This window comes from Diuraphis noxia, unplaced genomic scaffold (assembly GCF_037042655.1).
Source record: "Diuraphis noxia isolate RWA-SAM2 unplaced genomic scaffold, SU_Dnox_SAM2 contig0001, whole genome shotgun sequence".
NCBI classification, from domain to species: Eukaryota; Metazoa; Arthropoda; class Insecta; order Hemiptera; family Aphididae; genus Diuraphis; species Diuraphis noxia.
Window position 1 is genome coordinate 42,473,685 of NW_028301711.1, and position 11,959 is coordinate 42,485,643.

At 24.1% G+C, this 11,959-nt stretch overlaps 2 protein-coding genes across 2 annotated transcripts; one reads left to right on the forward strand and one right to left on the reverse strand.

Moving 5' to 3' along the window:
• The first annotated feature begins 830 nt into the window (after positions 1 to 830).
• On the forward strand, positions 831 to 4,939 carry LOC107167971 (uncharacterized). The gene is given in 7 exon segments (XM_089216496.1): positions 831 to 1,104; positions 1,167 to 1,468; positions 3,657 to 3,884; positions 3,956 to 4,073; positions 4,145 to 4,309; positions 4,408 to 4,555; positions 4,638 to 4,939. Coding segments are annotated over 6 exon segments (1,086 nt in total). The 5' UTR covers positions 831 to 1,104; positions 1,167 to 1,192; the 3' UTR covers positions 4,789 to 4,939.
• A 1,592-nt stretch (positions 4,940 to 6,531) lies between these two features.
• Positions 6,532 to 11,490, reverse strand: LOC107167973 (uncharacterized). The gene is made up of 10 exons (XM_089216495.1): positions 11,170 to 11,490; positions 10,958 to 11,087; positions 10,141 to 10,455; positions 9,846 to 10,069; positions 9,608 to 9,770; positions 9,292 to 9,489; positions 8,998 to 9,221; positions 8,826 to 8,935; positions 8,617 to 8,758; positions 6,532 to 8,400 (listed from the first exon to the last, which is right to left on the reverse strand). The coding sequence occupies exons 1-10, from the start codon at positions 11,256 to 11,258 to the stop codon at positions 8,361 to 8,363; spliced, it is 1,635 nt and encodes a 544-aa protein (XP_089072621.1). The 5' UTR covers positions 11,259 to 11,490; the 3' UTR covers positions 6,532 to 8,360.
• Positions 11,491 to 11,959: the final 469 nt, after the last annotated feature.

Here is an 11,959-nt window from a genome sequence, read left to right on the forward strand (position 1 = left end):
CCTAAGTATAAAATATCATTATAATAAATATAGTTTAATAAAATATTATAGGTAATTAATATTCAATGTAAAATGTATAATAATAATAATAGTAATATAATTTAATCTAATTTGACGATTATCGACAATTTTTATTTATTATCAAAAATAAACAAAGAAAAAAATTGCCGTGAGCAGCAACACCGTTGTTTGTATGTTAAAACTGTTCACACACTGACATATAAACGTATTAATCGTACGCTCGTAGATCAAGTCGTATCAAGTAAAACGGTGGGTGTTAATCTTTGATTCGATATTTCGATAAGATAATAAATATCTTATAACATATTTAGGCGGAAAAAGTATACATAGGGATTAGGGAATGCCAACATTTTAATCTGTGTACGGAAATGCGACTATAATTCGTTCGTAGTTTGGCCTTCGATAATTGTGTACGCAACTGAGAAGAAAGTCACCGTGTACGCAAGTGAGACGTACGCATCTGCACCAACACCGGCCAGGTTAGGTACCTTGGAACGTACTAATTTTATGTTGTATTGAACGTTAGATCAGTGGACATTGGTAGATATCTCTCAAAATGTTGACCTATCTCTCCGCTCATGTAACTTAAAATCTTAAAACTTAACTAACCATGACGATCATGGTTCGAAATTTAATTTTAGTATTTTACCAACGTATAATAAAGGTACCTAGAGAATAGAGCAAAACGATTATTTTAGTCGATTCTTTTGTTGTAACTATCGATATTAATTGTAACTATATCGATATATTATCATTCAATTTTTTATTTATCATATGTTATGTTTATCATTTTAATTTTGATAACAAAGGTTTACAGTCAATACGACGAATTATCATTTATTATTAATTACAGAAAATAATTAAAAAGATATTCTTCAACAAATTACTACCACGCACATAGCTAATCGAATGTTATATGAAACTTTTTTAATCTGCCATGTAATCGACTGCCTTAATTACAATGACTTTGAATTTTTCATTCGTAAGAATTGTTCATAGTTTAAACAAATGTAATTTATTGTTGGTGTTATATGCTGATTCTAAATAATAATATTAGTGCTAAAAGAAACTATGTTATAATAGGTAAATATGATTTAAATGTAAAAATTATAATTTTACTTTGGATTGTTAATAAAAATTTTAAGGTACCTTATATTTTTAGGCTTACAAAATGGATTCTCAATTCAGTGATAATGTATCATCTACAAATGACTATTGCCCTCAAAAGTGCTGTGTTTCATCTACAAACATATGCCATTTTAACTGTAATAGTACCAACAGTAAAGATTATGTATTTGATATGAATGATCATACAACTTTGATATCAAACTGCAAATTAAAAAAAAAGAAATACAAGTGCCATTGTTCTCTTTTGGAGGAAAACGGATCTAAATCAAACATATACTACTCTCAACCATGGATAACCTTCATTCATATATTATGTACTGTAAGGAAATATTTTAATCTTATAATAGTACAGTAATGATTATCCTTTAACACTATATTAAAACTGCCTAATTACCTATAAATATTTAAAATACTTAGGTTGTCTAGTAATTTGTACGGGTCTGAGTAAATTATTTAAATCTAATGAATATAAAAGTTAGACGAAATTGAGATATTTTGAAATTGTAAGATTAAATGAAGCAAGTAATTAAATATTTTTCCAGTAGGTACAATCCATGTTATTATATTATAAATTTTAGTTATTTAATATTTTATAATTCATAATCTTTTTAAAAATGACAGGCAGTAAAAATTATATATATTTACATAAGGTACATAAATATAATTATTGTTTAAAAATTTCACTTAGCAAATCTATGTATAATATATTTTGTTAATATAAATTGAAAACATTTATTTTCTTTATACCTCTATAATATGTATTTAACTATAATTTTTTTATCTGAATATCAGTCTAATACTCTTATATCATTTATTATATTTGAGGTTTTGAAATACAACAGTTTTTAATAAAATGTATTTAGTTTTCGATTATGATTTAAATGATAAAACTCGAAGCATCATTATAGGAAAAATTTTAAGTGCGTTTGAATTTTAAATTTTTACGAAATAGCGTAACGATAACGATTTATCCTCATACAATTTTAAATATTTGTTATTATTCAAAAAGTATAAGTCGCAGATACTTGAAAATTTTATCAGTTATTTAGATTGGCATTTTCTTTACATGATTTAATTTTCAAAATATTTTGACTTTTTTTGAGATATTTGTAGACGACTGAAATTTTCAATTTGTCTAAAATTTTCTTTTGAAGTGTCGATAAAAATTTTTTGGACCTATCAAAATACTTGAAAATTTAATACAAAGTTCCTCATAAGTTATTCTTATAGTGATTAAAAAATTATAAGAATACATAGGCACGATTTTTTTTTATTAGCATTTGAAGTTTAAATATTGACTTAATACCTAAAAATTACGGCAATTTTCAAATTAACTTAGATCGAAATTCATAAAAGTTTTTCTTTTTAATTCTGAGATTTGAGAATTTAATACAAGGCTCATAATATATTTTTACAATAGCAGTTGAAAAATAAAATAAATGTATAGCCACAATTTTTTTTTACATGTATTCAAATTTTAATTTTGACAACATACGTAAAAATCACAAAAATTCGTAAATTATTTTATTCTATAAATTCATAAAAAATTTTCCTTTTATACCTAAGATTTGAAAATTTAATACAAGGCTCCTAAAATAGTTTTACAATAGCATTTGAAAAATAAAAGAAATATATAGTCACAAATTTTTTTTATAAGCATTTACAGTTCAAATTTTGACTAAATACATAAAAATTACGGCAATGTTCAAATTATCTTAGATCAAAATTCATAAAAGTTTTTCTTTTTAAACCTTAAATTTGAGATTTGAATACAATGCTCATAATATATTTTTACAATAGCAGTTGAAAAATAAATTAAATGCATAGTCACAATTTTTTTTTTACATGCATTCGAATTTTAATTTTGACAACATACGTAAAAATCTCGAAAATTCGTAAATTATTTTATTCTAGAAATTCATAAAAAAATTTCCTTTCATATCTAAGATTTGAAAATTTAATACAAAGCTCCTAAAATATTTTTACAATAGCAATTGAAAAATAAAAAAAATGCATAGTTACATTTTTTTTTACAAGCATTTAAATTTTAATTTTGACAACATACGTAAAAATCACGAAAATTTGCAAATTATTTTAAGCTAGAAATTCATAAAAAATTTTCTTTTTAAATCTAAGATTTTAAAAGTTTTATAATCTATAATATACCCTAGACAGATAAACCATCTCCGTTCAGAATCATTTTTCTTACACAATGATACCTATCATTGCATTCAAATTTAACCTACCCTAGTCAGAGATCCACCCCACCCCCTAATATGTACATCAGAGCGATACCCACATACCCGCTTTTTTGATATGCTAATTCATTTCAATTTTGTATTGTTTTAATAAATATAGATAAAAAAGGCTAGGAAATTCTTATATTGTATATTTTAAATTGAAAAATCTAAATTATCTTGAGTTTAATATTAATATCTATGTAACCTAAATAACCTTTATTAAGTACAAATAACCAAGGTTTACAAATTACAAGTTATTTTTTTTAGGCGATTTTGGTTTTATTTGCTGTCTATTTAGAATCCAATGTTTTAATTTTTGAAAAAAATATAAACAAAAAAGAAATGGATGATATTGTATGGCGTTTAATTCCTATAGAACAACATGGAACTACTACACTAAAAACTTCTTCAGTAACAGATATACCTCCTAAAGATAAATGTGAACCATTATATGTTCTGGTTTATGCTCATTGCTGTGTATGGTTCTTATTTTTGGTAAGTTACATGTTATAAATTGACCAATTTTGATTAGTTACACTATGTTTATTTTGGTTTATTATTCATAGGTACTGGACCATGTTGCCTGACACATGCATCATAAAACATTAAGATCTCGTGGACACTTACGTGCTTATGCTAAACTCACTCGCCTGGCAGTGATACCATTTCAATTAGTATCTTTATGTATAAGAAACTTGTTTATTTGAAATTTAGGAAACTAAAAAAGACCATTTAATTATTAATTTATGTTACAGGGACTGTATTATTGGCTATATTTATAGCTGTATATGCTCAAGAAGATGCAGCCGATATGCAGCCATACTGTGATGCTAATATGTTGATGTCACCAAAAAATGGAATTGCTGTATTACTTGTTATTGAGTTTGTGTGTGTTACTATATCGTCATTATTGTATGCAAGTAAGTTTAAATATTGTGTTTTCAATTGATAATTATTTTTAATGCCTAGTTGGTAAATAAATGAATTAAATATTTATATTTCATAATTTAAATTTTAGATTCAATAAGAAAATTTAGCCAAGAAAAGCCCCCGCCCGATGTATGTGGTTGGGAAGAAAATAATTACTGTGATCGATGGACACCTCAAGTGTTACAGAATAATGATATTACAACTAGTCAACAGCTAAATTCTGAAGAAATTCCAAAGTAATTCATTTATTACAAAATAAAGCTACAAACTTATTTAACTTAAACACTAAATATTTGAATACTGATTTTATTCTTACAGTTCAGAACAACAGGATAGTCGTTGCTTACTAGATTTATTAGAGTATTATGCTTATGCGAATCGAGAGTTAGCTGCTCAATTAGCTTGTAAATCTGGAAGATTACGTCAACTTGAAGTTGAAAATACAGCTCAACAACCTTCTCAGTCATAAAACTAATATAGATCGCATTATTTATTTATTTTGTTTTCTTAAAACTTTCCTATTACCATCACTTTTATCGTATACTAATGAAATTCTTATTCTGTAAATTCATGTTCAACTAATGTAGAATATACAAATTAAATAATTATTGTTAAACTAAGTACTATTTGAATTATTTCATTTTCCTGCTGAATAACAATTTTCCATATTGAATTATGCTTATAATAAATTACATAAAATATTAATACATAGGCCATTTTGATATTATATAGCTCTTATTAGTTACTAACATAAAGTTCAATAACTTTTTATTACAGTTACTAAAAAATTAAGTTTTTAAATAAGCATTCTTATTATATAATTGTTTTTTAAATAAATCATAATTTGTTTGCTTAATATTAGGTTATATTTATATTCTACTTACCAAGTATTTTTCAATTTAACATAATTATTGCCTAAAATTTGATTAAAAAGTATCATAAACATATATATTTACAATTTTGTTTTAATAACTAAACTTTTATATTAGGTTGGCAAAATGGCAATTAAAGCATATTTTTGTCATGCATTTTTAAATTAAATTAGTTACCTATTTATTTTATAAATATCAGTAACTATTGTTGGCTTATAAAAAATAAATGCCAGTTCAATTCAGGCTAAATCATTAAATACTTATAAAATAATGTTTTTCAAAAATACTTATTTATATGTTTAATATAAATATTAACAAATGATAATATTCAAACAAAAGTATAATATTTGACTAAAATACATTTTTACATTCTGTCTGCTAATTACTTTTGAGTTAATATCAGTAAATAATAATTATTAGACAATATAATTTTTAAATAAAAGAATGGATTTTATTTTATTTTATTTAATAGTACAATGCTTGGTATACAACAGCTAGTAGACATTAAAGATTTTAACTTAAAAGTTATTTTTTTATTGAAGTCTTCTGTATAATGGTATCTACTTTCTGTTCTAAAAAATAAAGGTTAACTATGACATAACCAGTGAAATATTTAGGATTTTCCTACCCTTAGTATACACTTTTTTAATGAACTCTTCCTATCGCCAGTTTTTTTTATATTAGCATTTTTCTTACTCATGAAAAAACTTAAAGCACAAGTGTACATTTGATACCCCCAAAGAAATTACTACCCGAGAAAATCCCCCCATCAATATGCTACTTTACGTAATTGTAAGATATATGATGAGTCAACACTTAGTAGATAAAATAAAATGGTTTTTCTGTTGTACTTAAAAATGTATGAATACTAAAATAATATTCTCATTAAAATATATCTGTTTGTTTATAATTAATATAATACCAGTAAATATTAAGTCCATAAATATTTTATTTAATATACCATCTGACCATCTCTATACTTTGTATATAACTAATCAACAAACAATATTAACTTTTTTTAGTGAATTTTATTGTATTTATGGATGTGAGCAACAGAATATCACTATAATTATATCTTATTCAACACCTAAAAAAAAAAAGTAAAGTCAAAATTGTTCAAATTTATATGAATAAATATGATATAAAATAAGTATTTGAATATGGCAAAAGTTTATTAATGTTATTATAATATTAGTATTTGTTTATTAGTGCATTATTTAAAAATATAGTGTTTGTTTTGATAATTAAAATATGTTTAAAATCTGTATACCGTATTCTAATATTCATCATAATATAAAACTTATTAATTTTGCTTGTGTCAACTATATAAACACCAGAAATTATTGAGTAATAAACAATTGTATTATGTAAACATTTTTCATACATTTATATATCTTGTTGTTTATTTTTACATGAAAATTGATTATGACATGGACTATCAATCAGGTAACATATAATCATTTTTAAAACATTCAAATTTTCTTAATTAACAAGAAATTTCCCTTTACATAAGTAAGATTTTAAAATAACATATAATATTGCTATAATTGGTATTACAATCAACTGCTATGATAAAGTAAATAATAAGATAAAAATATACATAACATTGTTTATTACTTAGGCAGTAATATTTATAGTTTGTGCTTATATTTCATCACGTTCATATAGTCAATAAAGATAAATAAATGTCCATGTAATAAAACATGTATTTTATTTAAAATAATTTATAACAAGTTATCTGATTTATAAAGAATACATTTATTAAAAATAAAATAAAATACAGTGAAACTTCTATACAAAAAATGTACATTTATCAAAATGTTCAGTTTGATGAATTTCTGTATGATAGGTAATTTAAATAACTTATAATTTGTCTTAAAAAAAAATCACATTAAGTTTATAATTTGGCTATTTCATGAAATGTATGTCCATTATACAATGAATTTTTGCTAAGCTTCAAGTTCTTAATGAAATTCTCTACCCGGACATCCAGTGAATGAAAATACTGATTACAATAAGTGAGTAAAACAGATGAACTGTCCTAAAAAATAAACATTTGGATATATTATATATTTGTTCAGTCAGCTAGTCAGTCTAGTGACTAGACTAGACTCTAGTCGATCAATACAGCACTCGGTTTTCTCTGAATTTTCCCTGAAACTTACAATTTTTCTTTCTGAGAACACCTTATAATACCAACATAAAAAAAGTGGGTGTTGCAAGTACAAAACACGAAAAAGATCTTAATGGAGGTTATGAAAATAAAAATGTTGCCCACCACCATTTAATATTAGGTTTGTTTTGGAAAAATAAAAATGTTCCATTGAAATTAATTGATTATTATTATTTATTATTTATTACTTATAACTAGATATTATAATGTTGTAATGATCAGTAATATTTTTTTCGTAGTCTCTGTGATGAAGTTTCACTTAGGCAAATTGGTTAGGTTTATATATTATATTTATACTATAAGTATAAATGATTTTGTGTAGTTGATGAATTGAGTTTATTTACATTATTCATGTTGACCTGTGGACTAGTATATCATTTTAATAGATAATAACTACTAAAAAAAATAATATGTTTCATGAAGGCGTGGTTAAAAATACAAATTATTTTTAAGCATATTAATGCAATTTTAACATTGTACTGTTTATAGAGCATATTATGAACTTTCATGGCACTTTTTACAATTTCATTACTTCTGCAAATTCTAGTAAGAAAAGCAAAAATAAATAAACTCAGTCTACCTAATTATTATTTTTCTGTAGGTACCTACCTTTTTATATTTCTAAACTTTTTTATAGTGTTAATAAATCATAATATTGGTAAATAACTTTTTAGTCAAATAGTTAATTAAATAATTTAAAAACTTGTGAATTTTGTGCACATAGGTAGTAATAGATTTTTGAAAATACTAAAATAAACAAAACACTACTCGTACATTTATCAGTTAAAATGTAAACATATAAATAATCCGGTAAGCCAATAAATTATTAATAATAAAATATTAAAACAATAAATATTAAAACTTAGTGAACTATACAATTTAAAATTACTTTTAACATATAAATTTAGGTACATACTAAATTTGTAATTTCACAAATAATAATAAAAAAAAAGGTTATTGAAACTTGAATTGTTTACTTGTCAACTTCTTGATAAACTAATTATTAGCTGAACTATTTAGTATCTTCTTAGTTAATCTAAACAAATTTAAATTAAATTATAAAAGCAAGCAATACTTAAAAAATATACTTTTATAAATATAATAATTAAAGTAGATATTGAATAATAACTTGATACAATTATTGTTATTTAAATTAAATAAATAATAATAATATGTATATTTGTAATTTAATATAAAATTCTATAATTTAATAAATGAAACATATTACAGTTAGTAAAAATTATTTACTTACAAAATGTTAGCTACAAGTTTACTATCTTCTATGCACAACTTTAACTCTGAAATATTATTTTCCATTTGTGAAATTATACTTTCAAATTCTGATTTATGAATATTTTCTTTATGTATAATTTCTTTAAGACTATTTTCAGTTGCTAAAACAAATGTATGCATTTACAAATAATTCATATATTATTCACAATAGAATTTAACAAAACTCACATATAACCATGCTGAACTGTTCAAAGTTTTTTGCTTTTTCAGAAATAATATCAATTATTTCAGAGTGTTGTTTCATACCTTTCAAAGTCCGTAAATGTATATAACTTAACCTATAGTAAAATATCAAAACAGTAAAATATATATTTAATTTACTAGCTGTTTATTTTTTTACCTTGGAGTTGATTTAATTGTTAATTTATTCATATTGTTAACATCCATAACTACAGAAGATTTTATAGAAGTTACTGTCCGACTAATCAAATTACTGTTAATATTTCTATTTAAATAATTTTCAGCTAAACTATCCATAACTGTTTTTATTTCCACTAATCCAAAATCACTTTTTTTATCATTTAATTCTTTTAACATTTCACCTACAATTATCTTTTTTTGATTCTGAAAAAGAAAAAAGAAAAATATATAATTTGTATAACTCTTTAATATAAGTAATTAAATATTAACTAACTATTTCTTCATTTAAGGTGTTAGTTTTCTCCAAAATCTCATCTAAGATTTTTAATGATTGATCATCAAAAATCATATTTCCTTGGAATACAGTTTCTTTTGAACATTCTAAACTATTTTTAAACCACATTTGAAAAGTTTCTTTTACATTTTTCATAAATACTTGAAGTTCACGTTCAGTACATGATAAATTTTTTAACTAAACATAAAAATGATATTAAGATAAATCTGTATATAAATAAATGTAATAAAATAATGTACTATATGTCATACTAGTTGGTTAATTAGTGGTTTATAATATTATTATTTAAATTTACTTTGTATTGACTAATAACATCATTTTTAACCAGATGTGTTATCTTTTTTAAATTTTCAAAAACACATTTCTTTTCAGTTAATGAGTTGGATAAATTTGATTCTAACTCTAATTGCTTTTGAAAAAGTTTCTTAAGTACTTCATCATACACAATTTCATCGGCACTTTTAAAATAAAAACGTATAATATGAGAGTGAGAAAATATAATTTTAAAAAATTATGGCCAAAAATATATATACTTGTCATGTTCTACTGCTTCTTTAGCCTCTCTAATTGTCTCTTTACTTCTATTTATATTAAAGGTTAGATTATCTTCAACAGTTTGGAGTAAAACAGCAGGAGATTTGTCACATATAGTTGAATATATAGCATTGCACAACTTTTTTCCAATATTTACACTATCATTCATTACATCCGATTGTTTAGCATCATCTACTTCGGTACAACATATAATCAATGAATCCTAAAAATGAAAGTTACAAATTAACTAAACATACATTACTTATCACTTTTTAATTTGTATAAAAATGTTACCTCATAATCAGCCTTGGTCAAATCTTTATTTGGTTCTCTTGAAAAATATTCACAAATATTTGACAATTCACTATACATTTTGATAAATTCATTATAATATTCTGTTTTATGATTAGCTAAATATGATATGTCTTGCTTATTTTCAATATTTTTAATAATATTTCTTTTTTGTTCAATTTTTTCATTTAAATTCATTTTAAACTGTTTGTTATTTATTTTGGCATCAACAATCTCCTTTTGAATCTTATTATACTTTGTTATCAAATCTTCATATTTATATGCATTGGCAAGATCAATATCGGATTCCACTTTCGACTTAAACAATAAAATAAATAATAGTAAATTTTTTTTTTATTATTTCTATTATTTAGGACCTATTTAATAAAAATAATATTTACATCATGTGCTTTAGAAAATAGATATAAGGTATTTTTTTAAATATAAGCATACAAATGAACAACAATATAACATCATATAATAAATTATAATATGAGAAAGGTGACCACAGTGATAGAATCCAAAATAATTTTTAATAACTAGACTATGAGGTAGATGATAATAATTGTAAATTTCACTAATATTATAATAAAATGCAAATCAAAAATTTAGCACCTATGCATCTAATTTGAAAAAACACAAAAAAGTTATTTAGGAAGGTAACTATGTACTCCTATAAATTTCTGACTTCAATAGTTACTTGCTTCAAACATTTTTGAATTATCAATAACATATTTGTTTTGAAAACAATTTAAGTTGAATAAAAACATAATTTAATTAAAAATTTTTGATAAAGTAATTATTTTCTTAGGTTTCTTACCAACAACGGTTTTTGACGTTTTTGGAGTTTATGTAACAACAGAGATTTCTTAATCAAATCCACCTCTTCTTTGGGACGTACATGTTTAATAATGTGTCTCCACATATCTCGTCGCTGGGGTGGCATCAGCCTAAGCAGATCACAGAATATTATTTATTTTTATCACTATTGAAATAAATTTTACACATTCGAGTATGAAAGACATAACTTACTTCTTTAGCACCTCTTCATTTATTTTGCCATCATCTTCCAGTCCCAGTTGTCGGAACCATTTTTTAAAATTCGTTAAGTCTTTGTCCATGATTTAAACGGAATTGAAAAAGGTTTTTAATGGTATAAATCTAATTAAAACGATAGACGTGAAATCAGTGACGACTAAACTGAAAAGATATTTTGATATTGAGATTAAAATTAAAATTATTAATCGCTGGTCTTTCACGCCAGTAAGGGAATAGATATTATAGTATTATACACAATTACCACTGTCCGTGTACTAACTACTCTGTAGGTACTTTAAACTTTTTTAATTAACATTATCCTTATCAGCTATCAATATAATAACCGTCAAATGGCGCGAGTTTTTTGTCATTGATAGACAAGACGCGATGACGATGTATCACCTTTCACCACTATCACCTAGATCCCCAGTTAACTAGATCCCCAAAAGACGAGACTGTTAAGAAAACTAATACCCTAGGGCAGCGGTTCTCAAACTGTGGTACTCGTTAGTGGTACGTAAAAGACTAAATGGGGCTGTAGCCCATATGCGCAAAATATGACCCAAACGGGCGTATGTAATTTGCGCCAAAATCAACCGCAAATTACATATTCCATTTTGTTTTCTTTAGTGGCACAAAATACCAAAATTAATTAGTATATGTGGCGCAAAATACATGTTATATTTTTATATTTTGGCGCAAATTACATACGTACTTAAATGTACCTATTCGTGGCGCAAATTACAAGTAATAAAAGTGGCGCAAAATACCATCTCCCCCCCAA